Source organism: Muscardinus avellanarius, assembly GCF_963383645.1.
Source record: "Muscardinus avellanarius genome assembly, chromosome: 2".
NCBI classification, from domain to species: Eukaryota; Metazoa; Chordata; class Mammalia; order Rodentia; family Gliridae; genus Muscardinus; species Muscardinus avellanarius.
This window is the reverse complement of record NC_137787.1, coordinates 167,141,727-167,169,214: the sequence shown is the minus strand read 5'-3', so window position 1 is coordinate 167,169,214 and position 27,488 is coordinate 167,141,727. Positions and strand designations below refer to the sequence as shown.

The window sequence follows — 27,488 nt, the reverse complement described above, 5'->3', positions numbered from 1 at the left end:
ACTTTTAATCTCAGGACTTAGGAGGAGGATCACAGGTTCACAGGTTCAAAGCCAGCCTCAGTGACAGTGAGGCTCTCAGCATCCCAGTGAGAGCCTGTTTTCAAATCAGAAATAAAATCAGGCTAGGGGTAGAGCTTGGAAGTAGAATGCCTCTGGGTTCAATCCTTGGTATCTCTCTCCCACCCCCCCAAAAAAGGGCTGGGGATATAGCACAGAGGTAGAATGTTCCTGGGCTCCATCCTCAGTCTCATGAGAAAGAAAGAACATATAAGATAAAAACATCAGTGAAGAAGACTAGAAGGCCACCTGGTTACAGGAGAACAGTAAGTAAAAAGACAAGATTCCTGAATATCTATAATATTACAGCACAGGTAGATCAAAAGGCGCAGTACCGAGAAGAGAACATTCACAACCCTGGCCAAGAGTAGGGCCAGGTTGATGGCCACAAGAATCTGTAATGCTTCCAAGAGGCCAGAGTAACAGATTTCCATAAGACTTTTCAACATGCGAAAACAGCAGCAGCAGCAGCAGCAGCAGCAGCAGCAGCAGCAGCAGCAGCAGCAGCAGCAGCAGCAACAACAACAATTTTCTTTCTCTCTCCTTCCTTCCAATAACTATTTATAGCGTATCTACCAGATTGGGAGAAACCATGCTATAAAGGTAGGAATTGTCAAGAAAAGCCTGATGGGTGAATCTGGCAACAAAACAACCTACAGTGCTAGTGACTGTGGCACTCAGATGGTTGATAAGGCCCACGGCTGTTTAGAGAGAAAAAAAAGTGATACCAGGTGGAGCTTGACTGGAAAAATACAAAGTATTTGTGGGACTGTGACTCCTAAGGAGGCCAAACAAAGTACAGATTTAGCAGGATAAAAGGTCTGGGAGAACTGGAAGAATAAGAGATTAGAAGTGAAGAACAGAATTTTTTAGTTCAAGTGTTAAAAATTTCTTTTTCTTTCAAAGCTGAAAAATTCAGTTTGATTATGTAATTAATTTTTGATGCTGGGGGTTGAACTCAGGGGCATTCTACCTCTGAATTACAGACCCAGACCTACCTGTTTTATTTTATTTTTTATTTTGAAACAGGGCCTCACTAAGTTGCAAAGTCTGGCTGTGAACCTGTGAGCCTCCTGTCTCAGCCTCCCAAAGAATTGGGTTTATGCCGGGCGTGGTGGCGCACGCTTGTGATCCCCGCACTTGGGAGGCTGAGACAGCAGGATCGCATGGGTTGGAAGCCAGCCTCAGCTACTTACTGAGGCTCTCAGCAACTTAGTGAGACCCTGTTTCCAAATAAAATATAAAATGGGTCTGGGAGTATAGCCCGGAGGTAGAAAGCCTCTGGGTTCCACCCCCAGCACCACCAAAAAAAAAAAAAAAAAAAAAAAACAAACAAAAAAAAACCTCAAAGAATTGGGTTTACAAGCATGAACCACCATGCCCAGCAGAAATTCATTTTTTAGTGGTTCAGTTGTTCAACTCTATAGTTCATTTGTATGGTGGTTCAATTGTTCATTGGGCTGTGTTGAAAGAATTTGCATAATGATTTACAAATAGCTCTTAAATAAAAAATTATACTCACTTAGGGGTTATCAAGGCAGAATCAAGGCAGAACCAGTTAAGTAAAAAGATTAAACAATTACCTTATTTGTTTGACATGCAAACAATGTAATTTACAAGTAAGTCATTGTTTTCCCCAGTTCAGCAGTGGCTGACATTTGATCACCACTCTCAGGTGGCCTCGTATTTGAACCTACAAAAGCTTAAAGAACAAATTCTAACAGATTGTCGTAGATTCATGATAATTGATGTTTTTCCAGAATGAACCATCACAAAGAATTCTTGTTTAAGCATTTGGCAAGGTTAGACAGACTTCTCACTACAGCCACAGCGAATGTTTTGTCCAGGTCACGAATTAGCCGTTTATATGAAAGATGAATACAGGTTCATCATTATTAAAATGAATGTTTCTTTTTATATAATCCATATCATCGTCTCAAAAACAAGAGAGTGACTATAGTTAATAATGTGTACTTGTTCAAACACGTGTGGTATAGTGTTCTGTTTGATCACGCTACACAATCCCTATGAATCTCATTCGTCCCTGTGGCCTGTTCACTTTAAATCTTCTGCATGACACCTTATCACAGGTCACCAACTTAATCAGCCACTCACATCTAGCCATGTTCTATCCTACATGGCCACAGAGCCAATGAGAATGCTAAGTGCATAAGAGGTGAAGCACCATATAAAATATACACAGACACACAGAGAAAACCACGTCGCCCAGACTTCTTGAAAGTACAAATAAGTTTGTTCTGGCATTAAGTTACTATTTTTCTCTAGATGAAGTGACTTTGCAGAGGAAACCAGCTGCAAAGACTGTCCAACTGCACAGTGACAAAAGGTGGCCAAGACTGCCCACACAGGAAACGCATCACGGATCCCCTTTCCTTTCCTTTCCATTCTTTTTTGTCTGAAGTCCTCAGAATCCATTTGCTAGCCGGGCGTGGTGGCGCAGGTTTGTAATCCCTGAGCTTGGGAGGCAGAGACAGGAGGATCCTGAAGGTTCGAAGCCAGCCTCGGCTGGTTTAAGAGACCCTGTTTCCAAATAAAATAGAGGTCTGGTATAAGTCTGGGAGTGACTTCCGGGAAGATGGCGACCGAGAAAAGCGGGGCTTAAGAGCCCTGCTAACAACCAATCTCCATTACCACAAAACCAGCGCCTTTCATAGCCAGAAAACACCATCACCAGAAAAACAAAAAAATCACCAGGCTCCAGAGAGAAAGCGGACTGAGAACAGAGCTCAGGGCCACAGAGGAGACACACGCGCCCGAGGACGCGGCAGCAGCGCCATACTGCCGGCGGCAGCGGCGAACTCATCGGACGGCTACAGCAAGCCAGGTGAGCCGCTGCGGAACAGCCAGGCAGGATCTTTCGGCGCAGACAGCATTTAAAGCTCCCAGTGGCTGAGCTCAGCACACGCTGCAGGGATTCAGAGTGGAAATCAAAACCAGAGAAGAAAAAATACGCCAGCCTCATGGCCGAGGGCGTGGCTGCGGCGCCATATTGCCACCGGCGGCGGCAGCAGCAGTGAATTCGCCGAATCCAGTACAGCTACATCTGCGTACTCAAGAACAGTGAGTCAAATTGCGGGCCACAGAGGAGAGATCCCAGTACTGTACCTCACTGTACTCAGTGAGGGAGTGGTGGTGGCAGAGATATCACACCATAGGAGAACGTGCAACCTGGCACCCCCCATAGTTTAAAGCAGCCTCTATCGACTCCCTGGGTCGGAGACTCTGTGATAAAACCCAGTAAAGGAGTAGTGGGGTCTGAGATACTACTGACTCGAGATCCAGAACACCTTAAGTGAAGTCATAGTGACCCAAGGGAAGAACCCAGAGAAGGCACAAGCATCCGAAATCATGGGAAAGAGGAATAATACTGGAGCAATGAATACCGCCCACAACCCCACAACATCAGAACCCGATAAAACAGAAAATCAGAGATTTCTAGAAGATCAAATCAGGAAAATAACTGTAGAAATAATAGAGGTGCTTCGAAAAGAACTCAGAGAGAGCCAAAAAGAGATAAAGGATGCAATTAATGAAGTAAAGGCCTCAATTCAAAGCACAAACAACCGATTAGAACACATGGAGAACAGAATCTCGCTCTTAGAAGATGAGCAATCCAAAAATGAACGCATAGTTTCTAATCTAGAAAAAAATATCCGACAGCAGGAATCTGACATTGAAGAAATATGGGCCCATCTTAAGAGAGCTAACCTAAGAATAATTGGAATAGAGGAGGGAAAAGAAAGTGATACCAAAGGGATCAACAATCTCTTCAAGGAAGTAATAGCAGAAAATTTTCCAAACATAGAGCAAGAGGTTGATACACAGATCCAGGAAACTTATAGAACTCCCTTTAGACAGGATCGGAGAAGAGGATCCCCACGCCACATAATTGTCAAAATGACCAATGTGGAAGCCAAGCAGAGAATCTTAAAGGCAACAAAAACAAAGGGCCAAGTGACATTCAGAGGCAAACCAATTAGAATCACTCCAGACTTCCCAAACCAAGTCATGAGAGCCAGAAGGGCTTGGAGTAACATATTCCAAACTCTGAAAGAAAACAACTTCCAGCCAAAAATTTCCTATCCAGCAAAGCTTTCTATCAAATTAGATGGAGAAATAAGAAGCTTCCATGACAAACAGAAACTGAAGGAATTTATGTCTTCAAAACCAGCGCTAGAGAAAATACTCAAAGAGATTAACTACAAAGAAGAAATAGGTAACACTCACCAGAACCAGAGAAACAAGAGTTTCCACCCAACAGACAACTAAGATTGGTTATCTGTGGAGATTCATTATTTATGTTAGTCTTTTACCTATCTCTAAATTGTATTGTTTGCCTTTATTGTTGTTAATTTTTAGGATTTCTAGTTGGGATATTAATATACCTTCAGATATAGCAATTGGAAATATTTTATCCCATTCTATTAGTAACTTTTAACTCTGTTTACATTGTCTTTGGATATACAATATTTTTTTTTATTTTTTAGGGAGTCTGTATATTCTTCTGTTGCCTGTGCCATTGAAATCATATCCAAGAAATCACTGCCAAATTCAATGTTGTGAGGTTTTATGACCCGGATTTTCTCCTAAAAGTTTATAGTCTTAAGATTTATATTTAGGTCTTTTATCTATTTTGAGTTAATACTTGTATGTGGGATTAGGTAAGGGTCCAATTTTATTCTTTTCTATGTAATTATTATTTTTCAACAATATTTAGTTAAAAGAATATTATTTCCACCACCAAATGTTCGTGGAAACCTTGTCAAAAATAACTTTACAATATAGGGAAGAATTTAGCTCTAGGCTTGTATTTAACTCCAATGGTTTATATATCTGCCTTTAGAACAGTACTACACTGTTTCAATTATTGTAGCTTTATATGGTTTGAAATCAGAAAATATATATCTGCTAGCTTTGTTCTTCTTCAAGATCGTTTTGGGTATCTAGAATTCATATTCCATATTAGGATAGAGTTTTTTCTGAAAAATAAATATATAAATATATGATAGTTTCACCAAAAAAAAAAACAGAAAAAAATATGCTCTGGTAAGAAAGAAAGCAAAAAGAAATATTGAAATGTTATCTTTAAATCATCAAAAGCTTGGCATCAGACAAATGAAACTGTTATGTGAGATTATCATTTTTAATTTTGGATATTGCTATAATACTAGATGTCAACCACTAAGCCAAGCATGGGAGGGAGGGATGGGGAGAGAACGGGGTGGGGATCGGGTGGGGGCTGACTGGGCAATGTGTGCATGTATGTCTACAAAAGTTTGTATCCCACTATGATGTATGAATACAGTGCACCAATAAAATAAAATTAAAAAAAAAAAAAGTCTGGGAGTGTATCCTGGAGGTAGAGGGCTCCTGGGTTCCACCCCCAGAACCACCACCAAAAAACCTAAAAACAACAACAAAAAAAAAACTGCTAAAAAAAAAAAAAGAATCCATTTGCTGTCTCATCTTTCTTTGCCTTGCTTCTCTCTCTCTCTCTCTCTCTCTCTCTCTCTCTCTCTCTCTCTCTCTCTCTCTCTCTCTCTTTTTCTTTCTTTCTCATACCAGGGGTGGAACCCAGGGGCTTTCTACCTCCGGCCTATTCTTCCAGACCTATCTTATACTTTATTTGGAAACAGGGTCTCACTAAGTTGCTGAGAGCCTCACTAAGTAGCTGAGGCTGGCTTCGAACCTGCGCGATCCTCGTGTCATAGCCTCCCAAGTGTGGGGATTACAAGCGTGCGCCACCACACCTGGCTATCTGGTGATTTTCAGTAATGAGATTTGAAACTAATGTGTCTGGATCTAGAACCATGTGCTTATTAGCCAACATTTGTTACTGCCTCTCAGTAACAGCAAAGAAAGTAATATTGAGTAAGTCCACATGGGGGGAGGTAATCCCCCCCATTCCTGCCAAAAACAAAGACTCTGGACTAAAACCCCGTGCGCACATGTGTGCGCGCATGCGTGGAATGAAGACCTGTGATCAGTCACCCGAAGACTTGTGCTTCACAGCCAGTCTTCAGGCTGTGGTACCCGGGGGCTCACCTGGGGCTCACTGCATGCTGCACCCACAGTCGTTTATGCCTCTCTTTGCTGTTTTGGTCACTTGGACAAGACATACAAGAACCTCAACTCCCTTTGAGCCTCCTGTGTGCAGGCAGTATGAATTGCTCTCAGTCTTCTTCAAAGCCTGCTTCTTTTCCTTCCTATAACTTGGCCAGTTCTAATAGAGTACACATTTTACCTGGAAAGAAAAGTCTTTGTTTCCTTTCAACTTCAATATAAACTTTAAACAATTTAGAAAAAAAATCTTTTTTTTGCAGTGCTGGGGTTCCAGCCCAGGGCCTTGTGCATTATCAGTGGCAAGTGCTATTTCAAGCCCCTAAAGTGGTTTTTTTTTTTTTGTGCATTTGTGTGTGTCTTATTCACGGATTATCTCCAGTGCCCAGAATAACGTTGGCGCATAGTAAGAGCTCAATAAACATTTACTGAAAGAATAAATTTGGTATCAACACTGCCTAATAGGTATACTTTATTTCTTATGCAGAATAAATGGTATAGATAGGCAAAAACATTTCATAACAAATTACTTTTAAGGTTCCTTTAAAAGCTATAAGAAAACAAACTTATTTGGGAAAAAGTAATACAGTTTCTACAATGGGACATCTTGTTCTCAATTGGAGTTCCTGAAAAAGATGTCTATGTGATAAAAATATTAACACATGGATATGAGATCTTAAAAATCTTGATAAGACGGCTGTAGTGGCACACGCTTATAATCCTAGTACTTGAGAGGCTAAGACAGGAGGATCGCAGGTTTGAGGACAGCTTCAGCAATTGAGTGGGGCTCGCAGAAACCTAGAGAGACCCTGTTTCCAGATAAGAAATAAAATCAGTCTTGGGTGTAGCTCAGAGGTACAATGCCTCTGGGTTCAAACCCAATACTACACAGAAAAAACAAACAATAACTTGATAAAGTTCAAAACATGACCTATTTAAAAAGGAACCACTATGGAACAGGGGTACCTTTTTGTGAAGATGAGAGCTAAACACTCTCTAAAGAATAAAAATAAGTTGAGTGTGGTGGCGCATGCGTGTAATCCTAGCATGTGAGAGACCGAGATGGGAGGATCGCGGTTCATGGACAGCCTCAGCTACTTAGAGAGGCCCTCTGCAATTGAGTGAGACCCTGTTTAAAAAAAAATAAATAAATAGGGCTGAAGGTGTAGCTCGGATTTAGAATGCCCCCGAGTTTCATCCCCAGTACCACACAAAAAAAGAAAGAATAAAAATAGTATGGCTTACTGTGTTTCATATATATATATATATATATATATATATATATATATATATACACACACACACACATATGATATTATTTATGCATATAAAATATATAAACACATATAAAGTATATATATGTATATACACACACATATTTAGATGATCAGAGTACAGAGTACAGGATCAGGTGGTCACTGAGGATTGTCAAATCCCATTTTCTAGATAAGACTTCTGAGACTTTATTAGCTGTAATAGATAAATCGATAAGTGCATATAGTAGGCCATAAGTTCTTCATGAACAAGGCTGTATATGTTAAGGGTGCAAGACTAGCTGGGCACGATGGTGCACACCTGTAATCCTATTAACTGGGGGGGGGGCTGGGGCCACAGGATCATAAGTTCAAGGGCAGCCTGGACAATTTAGCGAGATCCTGTCTCAAAAGAAAATGAAAAGGCTGAGGCCCTTTTATAGTTGTCTAGTATGTGTGAGGCACTGAGTTCAATCCTTGGTCGTAGAAAAACAAGTTCAAGGGTAAGTTTATTTTGTCATCAGTCGTTGAAATAATGTGAATTTGTTAAATATTTATTGTACACTTGAAAAGAAGGTGCAAGCATCAAAATGTACGAAAGCTGAGCCAGGAAGACTCCTTTTTGTTGGTCGTAATGTGGCATGTTTTATGAACCTGGATGTTCTATTTAGCACATTCCGTATCAATATTCCACTCTTCAATAACTCAGTGGTTTCTTAAGATTACTGGCCTTCCACACACACACAAGAAATTAATGAATTCCTCCTCTCTTAAACTCGACCAACTAATTAAACAATGATCTAAAATTGCTGGACTTCAAACAATGAAAGACACTGATCTCTGAGACCCAAGAAATAAACCAGGTAAGCCCTATGATCGCCCAGTTGAGTTCCTAGCGTTTTTAGGCTATGGTGCAGGAAAGGGGAATTTAAGGCAGAGTCTGTGAAACTCTCTAAGTTAAGGAGCTCTTGCTATAAGTAGAAACACAGGTGTCTACACTTCATATGGCAGAGTACTGAAATAAACAAGCTGTATAGAGAAAGAACACTGAAAATCTGTAGCTAGCTCCTCTTAAGATTTCCTTGGCATTGAACATTGCATGTGTGTAAAGAAACTACGAGGGACCAGAGCTAGAACCAGAGACGAGATGAGCAAGAACAACCTCTGCAGCTAATATGAGCCAGGAATCGAGCCTATTCCCACCGGCAAAGAAGAAAACTTCATAATTCACAGGACATGAAGTACTCAGTGACTTTTCTCACAGTAGTAGGATAAAAACTAGACCCCGGATGAACCTATTTTTGTCTATGAAAGTTTAAAAGCAAAACCTGAAAGGACAAAAACTGTTTCAAAGAAACAACCATCTTTCGTAACAAAACCAACAAATACTTATAGAAATAGGAATATAAAGATCTCTAGCACCACGGTAAAATTCACAATGTCTGGCATCCTGCAAACAAATTTCCAAGCATGTAAAAAAAAGCAGGACAATATGATACATGAGATAAATTAGCTTAACTCAAGGTTATCCAAGAAAGGAGATAACAACAGAACTATTAAACAAGGGTATCAGAGCAGTTGTATCCTTGTTTAATAATTGGAAGTGTATTTCCCATGTTCAAGAAAATATGATTGGAGAAAGTTAAGTAGGGACCTAAAAGATATATAAGAGATCAAAGATGCAACTCAAAAACACATTCCATAAAGGAACAAAGTAATAAACTGGACTTGACAAAAACATCTCTTCAAAAGACATTCTTAAGAGATGGAAAGACAAGCCACAGAGTGAGAGAAAATATTTGCAAATTGTGCATCTGATAAAAGACTTGTTTCTAGAACATATAAATAATGGTGAAAAGTCAGTAATAAGAAGACAACTTGACAAAACGGAGAAAAGAATGTGAGCAGCTACTTCTCCTGAGAAGATGAATGGGGAGCAAAGAGCCTCAAATGAAAAGACGATCGATATTATTAGTCAGTGGGAAAATGGAAATTAAAAGCACAATGAGGGGGCTGGGGGTACAGCTCAGCGGTAGAGGGCATGCCTAGGAGGTGCTGCGGACCTGGCTTTGATCAACAAACAAACCACCACCACCAACAACAACCCACAATGATGTAATGTTAAAATGAGTTTACTATTAGAACGAACTACTAGGACGAATTTAAAAGGTCTGAGCACAGCAAGGCAAGGATGTATCTTTCAAACCCTACTAGTGGAAATGTAAAATGGTACTAAAATTTTGGGAAACAGGCAGTTTCTTGAGATGTTAAATAGACACCAACCATATGATCTAGCTGTTTTATTCCTATTGCTCAAGAGAAACGGAAGCATACATTCATACAAAGATTTGATCCTGGATGTTTGTATCAAGTTTATTTGGCGGGACATGACCTGAATGTCCATCAACAAGTGAGCCAATAAACTGTGGTCCATCCACACGACGAAATGTTTACTCAGCAATGGAAAGGAATGAACTACAGATGAATCTTGAAATAATTCTGTATAATGAAAAAAATGATTAAAAAAAGAGAGTACACATATACTGTACGATGCTTTTATATAAAGTCTAGGAAATACAAACTATAGACTATAAAACAAAAAGCAAACCAGGAAGCCAGGCATGGCGGCACACACTTGTACTTGAGAGGCTGAGCAGGAGGATCTCAGGTTTACAGGCAGCCCCAGTTACTTAGTGAGGCCCCCCCACAACTTAATGAGACCCTCTTTCAAAATAAAGAAAAAATAGGATTGGGGGTATAACTTGGAGGTAGAATGCCCCTGAGTTCAATCCCCAGTACCGAAAAAAAAAAAAAAAAAAAAAAAAAGCTTTGTCTAGTTTGCATTTATACTTAGTCTGGGTATCTAATCTCCCCTTTGTTCTTAATTTTGCCACAGACTATATATTATTTTGTAGGGCCTTAAATTCAGATAGTTTCATAAATTGTGAAACCATTTTGTACTAGCAGTTTATTTTAAAATTGCTCAGAAAGCCAGGCATGGTGGCACACGTTTATAATCCCAGCATTTGGGAGGCTGAGACAGGAGGATTGTGGTTCACAGACAGCCTCAGCTACTTAGTGAGTCTCTTTGCAATTCAGTGAGACCCTGTTTCAAAAATAAAGAATTAAAAAAAAAAATAGGGCTGGTGTCACTCGGAGGTAGAATGCCCCTAGGTTCCATCCCTACCACTGCAAAAAACTGTTCAGATAATAAACAAAAATGTTATAAAGAATTAAAATGAACACTGTGTTTCTTTATACATGGTGTTTTGTTTACATTATTTTACCTCTTGTGAAAGCTGTTTTACTTGGTCCTTTTGATGTTCCAGATCTCTTAAAACCAATGAGTTTTGCTTTTCTAACTGAAGCACTCTTCTTGCCAAGTGGACACTAGGTGAATGAAATGAGAAAATTAATTTTCACAAAAGTGGAATGCTATCTAAAATGTTCAATGAGCGTTTGTGTGCTAGAAAACAACTCTTAAGTATTAACAGAAAAATATGGAGTCAAATAATAAACAGTAGAAACCAACATCCCAACAACTCAAAATTCTGAAAGTAATAACATTAAAATCTCTATAACATTAACTGTGATATATTGATTAAGGTAGTAATAGTTTCTAGCCCTTGTTACAAAAGTGGAGAGTTTCATTATGATATTTGCTTGAAAAGACCACAAGATAGCAATTTACAGCTTTTTTCTATTTCTATAAAAAATAAAATCTCAGTTGCAAACAAATCAGGAAATTAGTTGAAATATTATGAACAAAAAGCACTTGGACCAGCATCAGTGTTTACCTCAGATAATATAATGCATTTCATAAGACAAAGCACAAAGGAAGGTTTTCTACTGAAAGTGGAGATGGAAAAAATGGAGAAAGCTTGAAAACTGTCAACAGTAATGGCAAATCATCCCTCTGAAGATCCGCTCTTACACAGCCTATAATACTGACCTTTAGTACTTAAAATCACACTAACTGTGAAATGTTTCCTAATTCCAACTTTGTGTGTGTGTGTGTGTGTGTGGTACTGGCGTTCCTGGAAGCCCTTCTACCTCCGGGCTACACTCCCAGACCTATTTTTACATTTTTATTTGGAAACAGGGTCTCCTAAGCCAGCGCGCGCGGCTGGCTTCGAACCTGCGCGATCCTCCTGTCTCCGCCTCCCAAGCTCGGGGATTACAAGCGTGCGCCACCATGCCCGGCTAATTCCAACTTTAAGAAACAATCTTAAGAAAACAATGCTTTACCTATTTAAATCTTTCCTTCTAATTTCTGGAAAAAACATGCATAATTCTTCAAAGAATTGCTAATAATGTTGAGAAGACATGTTGTTCCCAAAGACCCCTCTGTCTTTCCAATAACTTAAAATTTCCATATATATATCACATCTTTATGTTCTACATTAATGTCTTAACTTAATATATGAATTGTGGAATACATGGAATCTAAGACAGAATTTGTTTTTTTTGGTTTTTTTGGTGGTACTGGGGTTCCTGGAAGCCCTTCTACCTCCGGGCTACACTCCCAGACCTATTTTTATATATTTCTATTTGGAAATAGGGTCTCCTAAGCCAGCGCGGCTGGCTTCGAACCTACGTGATCCTCCTGTCTCTGCCTCTCAAGCGTGGTGATTACAAGTGTGCGCCACCATGCCCGGCGTCAGAATATTTTATAATGACAAGAAGATATTTTTTCTTTAAATTAAAATGTAAGACAGAAACAATTCTACTGTATTTTCCACATTTCCTAACATCAAAGAAAGGCAGACAAAACTCTGAGAATACTGTGCATATAATCACTCTGCAGTTCTATTTCTTAGAACTTGTTATTTCTAATGTAAAAGATGAGTTATAATCAAAGTTTATATAGTGAATTGAATCACTTGTTTAGTAAGATTCTATCCTTTCAAATGATACAACATCTTGCCTTAAAAACCAGATGAAAGCCAGGTGTGGTGGCACACATTTGTAATCCCAGCATTTGGAAGGCTGAGACAGGAGGATCGTGGTTCAAGGAGAACCTCATACTTAGTGAGACCCTTTGCAAACAATGAGATCCTGTTTCAAAATAAAGAATAAAAAATAGGGCTGGGAGTGTAGCTCGGTGGTAGAATGCCCCTGGGTTCCATCCCCAGACCCGTGAAAACAAGAAAGTTAGAAATGGAAAAGGCATGTTTCCCATTTTCTGACAACCATTAAAAAAAAAAAAAAAACAGCTTTATTGATGTATAATTTTATTGTTATGAACTAATATATAATAAAGTCTATATACTGAAAGTATACAATTCAATCGTTTTTAGTATAGAGTTATGTGACAATCTCTTTAACCTAATTTGAAAACATTTTCATTACCCCCAGAGACTTTGTACCCACTGAAAGGATTCGCCATCCTTCCTATTAAATACCTCCTGCCTGCTTCCCAGACCAGCCTTAGGGAGTCACTAAACATGTTATTAGGGAAATTCATGGTTTATGGGTATTATGTTTTTAATTTCTCAGTGTAAATGTATTAAGTTCTAATTTGACTAAAGTAACAAGATCTCTGCAAAATAAATAACACTAATATTGTGTTAGGTTTCTATTTTAAATCTGTTGACTGTAGTACATGTTTGTAAGCATCAGTATTTTATATCACTAGTAATGTTTTTATTAGGTTAATTTATAAATTTTAGAGCTATCATAATTCACATTTTCATTTTCTCTTTTTTGTATACTTCACATATATGTTAAATGTAATTTTTTTTCTTATTTTGGTCTTTCATAACTTAGCATTAGCATCTTTTCTACATAACAATTTCTCAACAAATATATGTTGATAGCATAGCGCATGTCTGTGTAATATTCAGTACAGAGCAATGAACACAATCAAATGTATTATACAGAAAAGAAGTTATGGGTGAGATGGAATTATTATACGAATAAAAATTTGTGTTTTCTACAAAAAGATGCAAGAAATAAGATGAAAAGGTCACCAATTACTAATATTTTGAAGATGATAACAGTTTGAAGACATTAAATTTAGTAATCTTTTCTTTCTTTCTTTCTTTTTTTTTGTGGTACTGGAGATGGAATCCTTCTACCTCCGGGCTACACTCCCAGACCTATTTTATAGTTTATTTGGAAACAGGGACTCTTAAACCAGCACGGCTGGCTTCGAATCTGCACGATCCTCCTGTCTTTACCTCCTAAATGCGGGGATTACAAGCGTGCGCCACCACACCTGGTGTAAATTGAGTAATCTTAAATTGCTCATTTGGCTTGTATGCTTTTTGTCTTGTTTAGCAATTACTGCTATTATGCAGATATGGTGATTCTGTTTACTAATGAAAAATGTCATGTGACATGAAATACTGATTAAAGAAATTCTTTATATGCTAGTGTTTAAGCCTCAACACCTGGACTACCTTCCATTAAAAATTTCCCTGACTTTGGTTAAGGGATCCTTTTTTTTTTTTTTGTGGTACTGGGGAATGGAACCCAAGGGACTTCTACTTTCAAGCCACACCTCCAGACCAATTTTATATTTTATTTAGATACGGGGTCTCACTAAGTTACTGAGAGCCTCACTAAGCTGATGAGGCTGGCTTTAAACCTGCAGGATCCTCCTGTCTCAGCCTCCCAAGAACTGGGATTACAAGTATGTGCCACCACGCTCAGCTGGTTAAGGGATTCTAAGTGAGGAAAATCAACTCAAAGTAGAAAAAAGGTATATTGTAATGTCTTGACATTGCACATAAATGTGCACCGAAGTGCTCTGATGAATAGTTTATAGACAATTTCATTTCAGAAAAAAATTCTAGGAACTGATACTGACAGGAAGTCTGTGCATACTACTATTGTGAACATTAATGTCATTTGTGATGCATAATGGTTATAACATGGAAGACACTATGGTAACATTGGTTTCAAATATAAGTGAAATATGTTTTAAAAATTCACTTCAAAGTCATTTGTAAGGATAATAGAATACATTTCCTTATATATGTGTCAGAAATGTTATTAAGATTCCCACATTACTCTAAAGACCCCTTTAGCTCATTAATATAGTTATGTCCTCCCCCAAATAAGACAAAGAACAAAATTAAAAAATTAGAAAAAAATTTCACTAAAAAATTATAATTAAAAGCCGGGCGTGGTGGCGGACGCTTGTAATCCCTGCGCTTGGGAGGCTGACACAGGAGGATCGTGCAGGTTCGAAGCCAGCCTCAGCTGGTTTAAGAGACCATGCTTCCAAATAAAATATAAAATAGGTCTGGGAGTGTAGCCCGGAGGTAGAAGGCTCCTGGGTTCAACCTCAAGTTCCGCCCCCAAAAGGAAAGAAATATAAATAAATCATAGTTAAATGTTAAGAACAATTCTAGATGGATCAAAGAGTTGGAAATTAGACCAGAGACCTTGAGGCTCCTTGAAGAGGGCATAGGTCCAATACTGCAACACATAGGCACAGGTGAAAACTTTCTCAACAAGACCCTAAAGGCACAACAAACTAAAAGGTGGATCAATACATGGGATTGCATGAAATTGAAGAGCTTCTGTTCAGCAAAGGAAACTGTCAAGAACCTCAACCGAGAGCTAACAGAATGAGAGAAGATTTTTGCCACCTACTTCTCTGATAGAGGACTAATATCTAGAATATACAGAGAACTCAAGAAACTCAACACTACAAGAACAAATAATTCAATAAAAAATGGGCAAGTGAACTAAATACACACTTCACAAAAGAAGAAATTCAAATGGCCAATAAATGCAAGAAAAAATGCTCAACATTGTTGGCAATCAGAGAGATGCAAATCAAAACTACCCTGAGATTTCACCTTACCCCAAATAGAATGGCAACCATTCAAAACACAAACAACAACAAATGCTGGCGAGGATGTGGAGAAGGAACTCTAATACATTGCTGGTGGGGTTGCAAATTAGTGCAACCACTTTGGAAAACAGTATGGAGAATCATCAGAAGAATGGGAACAAATCTACCATTTGATCCAGCAATACCACTTCTAGGTATCTACCCAAAAGAAAAGAAACCAAACTACCAAACTAATGCATGTGTATCTATGTTCATAGCTGCACAATTCACCATAGACAAACTATGGAATCAGTCAAGATGTCCATCAACAGATGAATGGATTACAAAACGGTGGGATATGTACACAATAGAAATTTACTCGGTCATAAAAAAAAATACAATTACGTCATTTACAGGGAAATGGATGGAACTGGAGGACATTATGCTAAGTGAGATTAGTCAGTCACAAAAAATAAGAAATCGGATGCTTTCTCTAATATGTGAAAGCTAAGGAGAAATGGGTCATAGGAGGAACTCTAGATGAAAAAGAAGATCCTATAGAGGAGCAAATAAGGCAACCTAACAGAGGGGATGTGAGGGGGGAAGAAGGAAACTCTCTGAAGCACACAATGTACTTAAACATATTGAGGTCAACCACTAAGCCAAGCATGGGAAGGAGGGAGTGGAGTGGGGAAAATAAATAAATAAATAAATAAATAAATAAATAAACGAATTACTATACCTAACAGAAAAAAAGGACACAGAAAAAATAAGAAATATAAGCCAGGTGTGGTATAAAAAAAAAGAAAAAAAAGTCATTGGTGAATATATTTTTTTTGTACTGGAAATTGAACCCAGAGGTGTTCTTCCTCTGAACTACATCCCCAGCTTTTTTTTTTTATGTTTTATTTTGAAAAAGGGTCTCACGCCGGGCGTGGTGGCGCTCGCTTGTAATCCCCGCGCTTGGGAGGCAGAGACAGGAGGATCGCGCAGGTTCGAAGCCAGGTGCGCGCGCTGGCTTAGGAGACCCTGTTTCCAAATAAAAATGTAAAAATAGGTCTGGGAGTGTAGCCCGGAGGTAGAAGGGCTTCCAGGAACCCCAGTATCACCAAAAAAAAAAAAGAAAGAAAGAAAGAAAGAAAAAGGGTCTCACTAATTTGCTAAGGCCCTCCCCAAGTTGCTGAGGCTGGGCCTTGAACTTACCATCCTCCTGTGTCAGTCTCCCAAGTCCTGGGATTACAGGTGTGTGACACCATGCTCATCTATGAACATTTTATTTTAACAAACATTAATTAAAAATCTAGATTATAATCTTGGTGTGGTGGTGCATGTTTGTATTTCCAGAATTTGGAAGGCTTTCACAGGAGGATCACAGACTCGAGGACAACCTCAGCAAGCAATGAGATTCTCATCAATCTCGCAAAACTCTTTCCAAATAAAAATAAAATAGGGCTGGAGGTTTAGCTTGGGGGTAGAATATTCCTGGGTTCCATCCCCATACCACACATACAACAAAAAATCTATACTGTTTATAGGCATTGGACATATTCAATTTCTTCCTTCCTGGAGGATCTAATGCTCTGGTAAGGAAGATAGACAAAGAAAAAGAAAAAAATACATATACTATATGTATATATATGTATATATGTATATATAGTATATGTGTATATATGTATATGTATATATATATATTGTGTGTGTGCGTGTGTGTGTGTGTGTGTGTGTGTGTCTGTGTGTGCGTGTGCACATGTGTGCTAAATGCTAAGAAATAAGAAAGGGCACACTGAGGAATGAACACTCATACCGAATCATCTTGCAACGAGCCAGCAAATAGCATTCTGGGTAGAGGGAAAAAGCAAAGAAAAGCTGATCTGCTAATAATACTGCATGGCTTTCTGCAGTGCCTGGGTGAAGGCTGAAGCTGGAGAACTCCAGGGTCAGATATCTGATCAAAGCCTTGTATACGACAGGCTGAGTCTGGATCTTGTGCTGAAGTTGGCTAATCATGCCATGACCGGATCAGATCCATGCTGGAGAAAGTATATCCTATTAGTAGGGAGGAGGTTGTCTTGCTGAAATACCACTAGAGCTAAGGTTATAGTCTTAACCTATAGCATCAGTACCAAAATAGTTGCAAAATAACCTGTGGAAGTATGGGAACTTTTATTTACATTTATTTTAATGTCTTCTATCTGTAACTTTTCATTCTCTCCCTCCCTCCCTTCCTTCCTTCCTTCCTTCCTTCCTTCCTTCCTTCCTTCCTTCCTTCCTTCCTTCCTTTCTTTCTGCAGTACTGGGAATTGAACCCAGGGGCATTCTACCTTTGAGCTATACCCCTAGCCCTATTTTTAACTCTTTATTTTCAGACAGGGTCTCATTGAGTTGAGGAGGGGCTCACTAAGTAGCTGAGGCTGTCCATGAACCCGTGATCCTCCTGTCTTAGCCTCTGAAGTACTGAGATTACAAGCGTGTGCTTAGGTTTTATATAATTATTTACATATTATTCTTGCGCTACTATATGCATATAATCTATGAATAAATATGAAAATATACATATTGGTTAAGTACATGTTCATGTTTTTCCCAGTACAGATTCATACTAAAATGTTTGGCGACCACTGGTCTAGGTCAGTTTTGTCCAAAAGAAATATAATGTAAGTCACATATATAACAAAATTTTCTAGTTGGCACATTAAAAATAGGACAAAGCCCTTATCTCATATGATATAAATGTTGGATCAGAAGTCTAAATATAAGAGCCAAAACTAAATTATTAGAAGAAAACATGAATAAAATCTACATGAATTTAACTTTGGCAGAGTTATGGCCCCAAACAGAAACAACAAAAGAAAAATGAGATAAGACTGCAACAAAATTTAAAAATGCTAGTGCTTTAATAGACATCACTGAGACTAAAAAGACAATTCATGGGATGAAGGAAAAAATTTCTCATCACATATTTGATAAAGGGCTTGAATCCAGAACATATAAAGAACTCTTAACAATGACTCATAATACAACTAAGGCATGTCTTTTCTATAAAAAGTTTTAAATAATATATAAATACAGCTTTGTACTCCTTATATTGTGATTTCCTTAGTAAGAAAATTACTGGGTCAAAACACTTGTGCATTGTAAATTTTCAGACATTCTTTATACAAACTTAGGTTCTTAACAACTAGAAGGTTCTCTAAGGACAGGACTTTTTATTTAGTTTGTCCTTTAATATATTCTAAGTGCCTTCAAATTACCTGACATAAAGGAGATATTTAGTAATCACTGAGTTAATTAACTTCATATAAAACCACCAGTTTCTTCATATTCCAGCCAACAGTGGATCACTAAAAGTTTTGCTAACCTGCTAGGCGTGGTGGTGCACGCTTGTAATCCCAGTATTTGGGAGGCTGAGGCAGGAGGTTCGCGGTTCTCGGACAGCCTCAGCTACTTTGTGAGGCCCTCTACAACTCAAAGAGACCCTGTTTCGAAATATAAAAAATAGGGCTGGGGATGTAGCTCAGAGGTGGAATGTCCCTGGGTTCCATCCCCAGTACTGAAAAAAAAAAAGTTTTGCTAATCTTACAGAGAAACAGAAGCTTCCTGTTTTAAATTAAATTTCTTTCTTTCTTTTTTTTTTTTTTTGCAGGTCTGGGGATGAAACTCAGAGGCATTCGACTTCCGAGCTACACCCCCTACCCTATTTTTTATTCTTTATTTTGAAATCGGGTCTCACGGAGTTGCAGAGGGCCTAAGTAGCCAAGGCTGTCCGCGAAGCTCTGGTCTCAGCCTCCCGAATGCTGGGATTACACGCATGTGCCACCACGCCAGGCTAAATTAAATTTATTTATGTGTGAGGTTAAAAACCTTTTCATGCTGGTCAGTAGCCTGCATTTCTTACTTAATGAATGGGTATCTATGTCCTTTTCCTATTCACTTTAAATTTTACCGACATGGTTAATTCTACTCTACATCTAAAGTATTTAAAAATGTCAAGCTAGCTGGGCATGGTGGCGCACGCTTGTAATCCCTGCGCTTGGGAGGCAGAGACAGGAGGATCGCGTAGGTTCAAAGCCAGCCTCAGCTACTTAGTGAGGCTCTCAACAACTTAAGTGAGACCCTGTTTCCAAATAAAATATAAAATGGGTCTGGGAGTATAGCCCGGAGGTAGAAGGGCTTCCAGGAACCCCAGTACCACCAAAAAATAAAAATAAAAAAATAAAATAAAATAAAATAGGACTAGGGGTGTAGCTCAGAGAGAGCATGGCCCTGGGTTCAGTCTCTAGTAACTCACACAATACATGCACACATACACACACACACACACAGAAAAAGAAAATCAAGGCTATCATATTTTCCATAATGCCCTTGGCTCTGTTTTGAATGCTTCTTCCACGCTGCTCTGTTGGTCTTCCAGTCTCAATATCGGTTCTTCCACAGCTTCTGTGTTCATTACAACCTCCCACCAAATTCTGTATTTTCTGTTTTTGACCACCATAGCCCTCATTCATCTCTATTCCTCTGACTGACGTAGTCTAGCACACGATACAGCCAACTTAAAAATTGGGGGGTATTTTTAAATATTCTTTCATGTGTGCCAATCTTTTCTCCCTTAACAAAACTCGTTTAACAACAGGGGTCTTATTCCTTCTAACAAGAGAGTTGAAAACAATATGCACAATACACACTTCTTGATGGATTTTGCGATAGTGAATTTTGTCCCAATGAATACAATCTTAGAAAAACCATATTTGGGCCGGGCGTGGTGGCGCACGCTTGTAATCCCCGCACTTGGGAGGCGGAGACAGGAGGATCGCGCAGGTTCGAAGCCAGCCGCGCGCGCTGGCTTATGAGACCCTGTTTCCAAATAAAAAAGTATAAAAAATAGGTCTGGGAGTGTATCCCGGAGGTAGAAGGGCTTCCAGGAACCCCAGTACCACCAAAAAAAAAAAAAAAAAAGAAAAACCATATTTGAGCTGGGCGTGGTGGCGCACCCTTGTAATCCCTGCGCTTGGGAGGCGGAGACAGAAGGATCGCGCAGGTTCGAAGCCAGGCACGCTGGCTTAAGAGACCCTGTTTCCAAAATTAAAAAAAAATAGGTCTGGGAATGTAGCCCGGAAATAGAAGGGCTTTCAGGAGCCCCAGTACCACCAAAAATAAATAAATAAATAAAGAAAAACCATATTTTAAAGTTGCAGAACCTCATTGCTAAAGTACAACTAATGCTTGGCCTTTAAACATCAAGTTAGCAATAAAAATGTTCACCAAGGTCTCAGGGAAAAGTTGAGTGTCACAGACACCAATTCACCTCTTGAATATTTTGACCTCTTAAATGTATAAGTGTGGCATACTGCTCAGGGCAGTGATTTGGTGTGATGGGTAGATCTTTTTAGATCTGGGATATTAGCAGTCGAAAGGGATGTTTAGTTAGTTGAAGTTCAAAGTGAGACAAAGAAAGAATTGCTTAACTACAGCTGAGTTGATGTCTCAACACAGTGCGCATATAATGAAAACAAGCCCCATTCAAGTTCTATATAGAGTATCTACAAATAGAGTCAGGGAAGTTGACTCTTGCTAAAGGTTATTTTTTGGTATAGATGCACTGAAATTCACAAGAAAACAATACTTTTATAAGATCTCTATTGGTACACTATAGTGGGTACAACACATAATACTTCTTTGTAATTTTAATTGCTGTATGATTTGTAGTTATACCAAGATTAAGTTGGATATCAACTAGAAATTAAAACCACAAGTGTGTATGGTGTCGTGTCTAAATACTGAACCAAAATTTCATCTCTCTCTCTCTTTCTTTCTTTTTTTTTGTAGTACTCTGGATGGAATCCAGGGGCATTCTACCTCTGAGCTACATCCCCAGCCCTATTTTTTTAGTCTTTCTTATTTTTGAAACAGGGTCTCACTGAGTTGCGAAGGGCCTCACTAAGTAGCTGAGGCTGTCCGCAAACCGTGATCCTCGGTTTCTGCCTCCTGAATGCTGGTGTTATAAGCATGTGCCACCATGCCCGGCAAAATTTCATCTCTTACTGGTAAAATTATTTCCCTAAGTGTTTTCTCCTAGCATTCTCAGCCATTCCTGACTTTCAGATAAAGGTTATTTCTTGCAGAGCTACCAATGGCAGTCAGTACTTCCCGTTACCATGCACAGTTTTATAATAGTATCAGCCCAGCCAATGAGGAGATGGAGGAGCATTATGTATATCTGAGATGTCAAAGGTAATGGCACTCTGTTGACACTCTGTTTCAGTTGGATGACGCTGTTTTCAGTCCTGGATTCAATACTGTTCTCTTACAATTACCAAAACTTCAAACAACTATGTGTGAGGCATGCTAATTAGTTACCTGGTTTGAAATAAGTAACTGGCTACACTAAAATTACTGTATTTATTCATTTACTATTTTGTTTTTTGAGACAGGGTGTTGCCATTTGGCCAGGTTTCAGCCTCAGTCTCCTGGGTAGCTGGGATTATAGGTGTGCACCATTGCATTGGGTCTGATCTTTTTCAGTGTAAGTAGACCATAGTTTTGTCTCTATTACCATGGCATGAAGAGGTTTTTTAAAATGGGCACATGTGCTAGGTATGGTGGCACATGCCTGTAATCCCAGTACTTGGGGAGCTGAGACATGAGGATTGCAGGTTTGAAGCTAGCCTCAGCAACTTTTTGCAAGGCTCTCAGAAACTTAATGAGACCTTGTTTCAAAAATAAATAAATAAACAAACAAACAAACAAACAAATAAATAAAATGTTCTGGGGGTGCAGTGTGGAGGTAGAATGCCTCTGGGTTCAATGCTAGCATTAAAAAAGGGGGGGCACATGTGCCAGTAGTTTCAGAAAGTTTCATGTTGGTCTTTCTGCTACCAGTTCAATTAGAAATGACCAAGGACTACATAGTGGTCTCATATTTTCTGGCATAAGATTTTCTTCTGTAGGTTTATACTTTCAAATTGATCACAACTGGAACAGTCCTTTTTAAAGGACAATTCCTAAAACCAATTCAAATGAAATAAGTATGACTTCCTCTGGTACAAAGGTGAGAACTCATATACAGGAGCATCAAGGAGAAGAAAAAACAAATTTCCAGTATGAATAAAAATGTGCCAGTTTCTGCGGGGCGTGGTGGCGCACGCTTGTAATCCCAGCATTTGGGAGGCTGAGACAGGAGGATGGTGGCTTGAGGACAGTCTCAGCTACTTAGTGAGGCCCTTTGCAAGCCAGTGAGACCCTGTTTCAAATAAAGAATAAAAAATAAGGCTGGGATTGTAGCTCGGAGTAGAATGTCTCTGGGTTACATCTCCAGCACTGTGAAAAAAAAAAAAAAATTGCCAGTTTTCCTTGCTTGATTCTTTCCTCTGTTGTGAATGTGCACTTGTGAAAGTGTCAACTTAAATCTCGATATGAAACTAGATAGAAACAAAAACGAAAGGTCTAGAGTAAGCAGTAAATTACAATCTGAAAGGTTTAAAAACTTTCAGACATGTCTCCAAACATTTAGATCAGCCAGAACAAATAGAGAGGCACACACTGAGTCCATGTTCATGCCTGGGTGACACCCATTCGCGGCAGCACAACCAAAACGCGTAACCAGAAAATCTTGTTTGCTATTTTCAAAACAGTCACTACTGAAGCAAAAACATGACTTCAGATTTTCAAGTTTAGTCAAGTCGAGAAGAGCCTGTTTTATTTTAATGTATTCTCACTGTATAAGCCCTTCTAACTTTCTGCAATTGTGTCCCATAAAGAGAGTTTTTTTTTTCTTTCCCCATTCTGGGAAGTGAATCCAGAGAAATTCTACTTCTGAGCTACATCGCCAACCCTATTTTTTAATTTTATTTAATTAATTAATTTATTTTTGGTGGTAGTGGGGTTCCTGGAAGCCCTTCTACCTCCGGGCTACACTCCCAGACCTATTTTTAAATTTTTATTTGGAAACAGGGTCTCCTAAGCCAGCGCGCGCGGCTGGCTTTGAACCTGCGCGATCCTCCTGTCTCTGCCTCCCAAGCGCGGGGATTACAAGCGTGCGCCACCATGCCCGGCTCTCCAACCCTATTTTATTTTGAATCAGAATCTTATGCTGGGGATGGTGGCCCACGTCTGTTATCCCAGAACTTGGGGGACTGAAACAGGAGAACTGCAGGTTCAAGGACAGTTTCCGCAAGTAGTGAGACTCTCATCAAACTAGAGAAACCCTGTTTTGAAATAAAAATAATAAAACTGGGCTGGGGGTGGTAGTTCAGAGGTAGAATGCCCTTGGGTTCCATTCCCCCCTCCCAAATCAACAACCAACCAGACAAACCCAGAATGTGCAGTAAACACTGGCCTCAAACGTGTGATTCTCCTATCTCAGCCTCTCAACAGTTATCTATTATTTATGAAACTTCAAAACGTGAGTTATCTTATTTTATAATTATAATGTGCAAGAAATTTTGGGAAGTTCTTTTCTTATATTGGTACTAGGATTTGAACCTGTGGGTGCTAGATAGGTGAACTATATGCCTAACCCTTTTTATTTTGAGAGACGGTTTCCCTTAATTGTCCAGCCAGGCCCCAAGCTTTCAATTCTCTTGCCACAGTCTCCTGAATCGTTGTGACTGGAGTATGTTACCAGTGTGGGAGTTATTTTTCAAATTAGATAAACTAGTTATGCAACTATTTTATAGGAAACCGACTCTAGTATTATATCTTGAAAATTGATATCAAAGAAAGTGAATCTCAAAACTGGGTTTACCCCATATTTTATGTATCTTAAGAGCATTATTAATTTTTTTTTAAAAATTGTTTTACAAGAATATTCAAATTGTGCCTAGTGAAAGGTTTTGGAACCATAACTTTTCCTCTAAAGTTAACTACAATCAATTTAAGAACATATCACTTGATGTAACTATTTAGCATTTACTGATCATCTATTCTATGTCAGGGATTATATAATAAACTTCACATCTACTTTTTCATTTTAATTTCATAATACACCTTGGGTAAATATAGGCAACTAATGAGATTTTTTTCTTGGTTAGCCAATTTATTAACTAATATAGCATTAAAAATAAAAGAAGTCGTAAAAGTTAAAGTTTTGGCTAACCATTAGCAATGATCTTTTTTTTTTTTTTGGTGGTACTAGGGTGGAACCCAGAGGCTTTCTACCCCCGGGCTATGCTCCCAGACCTATTTTTTATATTTTATTTGGAAACAGGGTCTCACTAAGTTGCTGAGAGCCTCACTAAGTAGCTGAGGCTGGCTTGGAACCCGTGTGATCCTCCTGTCTCAGCCTCCCAAGCGCGGGGATTACAAGCGTGCGCCACCACGCCCGGCTAACAATGATCTTTTCTGAGTACTATCATTGATGAGAAAATGTTCAGGATGAAATGCTAAGAGAAAAGATTGGCTAGGTGCATGCCTGTACTTTCATTTATTCAGGAGGCTAAGGCAGGAGAATTACAAAGTTGAGACCAGCCTGGGTGACTTAGCAAGACTATCTCAAAATAAAAAATTAAAAGGGTTGGGGATGTTTCTCAGCGGTAGAGTGCCTTTGGGCTCAGTACCTAGTATTGGAAAAAAAAAAACCCCAAACAAAACAAAAACAAAACAACCCCCCAAAACTACAATACTACACAATATCTTAAATATGTAATAAAATTTGCCACACCTGGTGGCACATGGTTGTAATCCCAGTACTTGAGAAGCTGAGACAAAAGGATTACAGGTTCATGGCCAGCCTCAGCTCCTTAGTGAGGCTCTCTGCAACTTAGTGAGACCTTGTTTAAAATAATTAATATAAAATAAGGCTGGGGGCATAGCTCAAAGGTAGAATGCTCCTGGGCTCAATCCCCAGTAGTGCCAAAAAAAAAAAAAAATGTATAACATTTTCAATGTTTATTTTGGAGTGTGGAATTACCAGTAATTTTCCTAACTTTATTAAAAAAAAAAAAAACATGTAAAAAGCTCATATAAAAATCTTTCTAGGTTTACCAGAGAGATACACTCTAAAATACCGAATTCTGTGTTACTCTAAAATAATGAATTCAGGCTAATGGATAAGTGTGTGTGTGTGTGTGTGTGTGTGTGTGTGTGTGTGTGTGTGTATGTGTGTGTGTATTACTCAGAATTGAACCCACAGGGTTTCTACCTCTAAGCTCTACTCCTAGTCTTACTTACTTTATTTTATTTTGCAACAGGGTCTTGCTAAGTTACCATACACCGGCCTTGAACCTGAGATTCTCCTTTCTCAGCATCCCAAGTACTGGAATTATAGGTCTGTACCGTAACATTTGGGTGCATATGAGATTTTAAATAAAATTCAGGGCTGGGCGTGGTGGCGCACGCTTGTAATCCCCGCGCTTGGGAGGCGGAGACAGGAGGATCGCGCAGGTTCGAAGCTAGCCGCGCTGGCGTAAGAGACCCTGTTTCAAAAATATAAAATAGGTCTGGGAGTGTAGCCCGGAGGTAGAAGGGCTTCCAGGAACCCCAGCACCACCAAAAATAAATAAATAAATAAATAAATAAATAAATAAATAAATAAATATAAAAAAATAAAATTCAGTATAAGGAGAATATATGGTATAGTAGTTGGGAATGAAGTTCCTTGAAATTTTAATATATTTTGGTATAGACTGTTGTATACTGAGAACTTTATTATGCAAATGCTTCATTTACTGTTCTGACTGTGTCATTCTGTAATTAACCTTAAGTCTCCATTGCTTTAATTTCAAACACCAAGGACCCAGTATAGATTCTCTCAAAGGCTTCTGCTTTTGTCTTAGGTAAACTTAAAGCACAAAACCATTGCCTTCTTTGCAACTATCCCTTGAGAAATCAAATACAGGCTGGGCGTGGTGGCACATGCTTGTAATTCTTGTACTTGAGAGGCTGAGACAGGAGGATCGCAGGTTCTCAGCTACTTAGTGAGGCCCTCTGCTACTTAGTGAGACCCTGTTTCAAAATAAAGGGCTGGGGGTGTAGCTTGGAGGTAGAATACCCTTGGGTTCAATCCCCAGTACCGAAAGAAAGAAAGAAAGAAAGAAAGAAAGAAAGAAAGAAAGAAAGAAAGAAAGAAAGAAAGAGAAATCAAATATGGACTTGCAAACTTCAGAAATGTATCAGACCCTAAGCCAGACTCTTCTGTGCCACTGGTCAATTTTGTGCATACAGTAGGAACTCAATAAAAGTTGGTGAATGAATGGGTGTAGGAATGTGTAAAAGTTCTCATTGCTATCTTGACTTACTTTCCCTTCCCTCAGTTTAGATGACCTGAGAAGCACTTCCTCAAAATAACCCTCTGGCTCACCATGAGAAGAATGCCTGGCACCAGCTGGCAAGAGGTATTAATAGCACACCCATTAGGCACTTGTTCAAGGCACACAGATAGCTCAGTGATAGAATCTTTAGAAATATTTGGACAGTTAAGATTATTTGGGATATGATTCAGTTGTGGTTCTTGAGATCTTTAAATATGAAAATACTCAACTTTTGTTTATGGAAACACTTTAAAAAATAGTAAGGTGTAATAGCAATAGTCATTTCCAATTTCAGAGGAACTCAGTATTTGGGCTAAAGAAAGTTTACAACAACAAATTTTTTTTCACAACGAAGATTTGTTTGAAGGATTCAAATGTTAAACTAGAGAAGAGAATGGAGTTTTTCCATGAAGCTTTAATTTTCAGTAGTTTACCTATGATTTTATGCTGATAAAGAAGTCTCTCATCCATGAAACTTTGCTTCTATTCTTCCCTAGGCAACACTGGAAATATTTAAAAACTGTAATCCTAGAACTTGGGAGGCTGAGACAGGAGGCTTGCGGGCTTGAGAACAGCCTCAACAAGTAGTGCGCCTCTCTTCAATCTAGCAAGACCCTGTTTCAAAGTAAAAATTAAAGACGGCTGGGGGTGTAGCTTGGAGGTAGAATGTTTCTGGGTTCAATCCCCAGTACCAAAAATAAATAAGTAAGTAAATAAAAAAAAAATAAAATGGAGATAGTGCATACGTGTAATCCTGTATTTGGGAGGCTGAGACCAGAAGATCACAGGTTTGCAGCTAGTCTCAGAAACTTAGCAAGGCTCTCCATAACTTAGTAAGACTGCTTCAGAATAAACAGTAAAAAAAAATAAAAAAAAAAAATAAAAGAAATAGGACTACGGTCTAGCTCAGAGGTAGAATGCCCTGAGTTTAGTCCTCAGTAACACACACACACACACACACACGGGCTGGGAGTTTAGCTCTGTGGTAGAACTCCCCTGGGTTAATTACCAGTATCCTCCACCGTAATACACACACACACAGATAAGAAAAAAAAAACATTTAAA

General features: G+C 38.9%; 1 protein-coding gene across 1 annotated transcript in view; it reads right to left on the bottom strand.

Moving 5' to 3' along the window:
* The window catches only part of PIBF1 (progesterone immunomodulatory binding factor 1), a gene marked incomplete at both ends in the record, with an annotated part of 236,318 nt that overhangs the window by 76,236 nt on the left and 132,594 nt on the right, over window positions 1-27,488 (bottom strand). Inside the window, one exon of the mRNA XM_080689517.1 lies at window positions 10,679-10,781. Within this exon, the coding sequence (XP_080545643.1) occupies window positions 10,679-10,781 (103 nt within the window). The remainder of the gene's footprint in view (window positions 1-10,678; window positions 10,782-27,488) is intronic.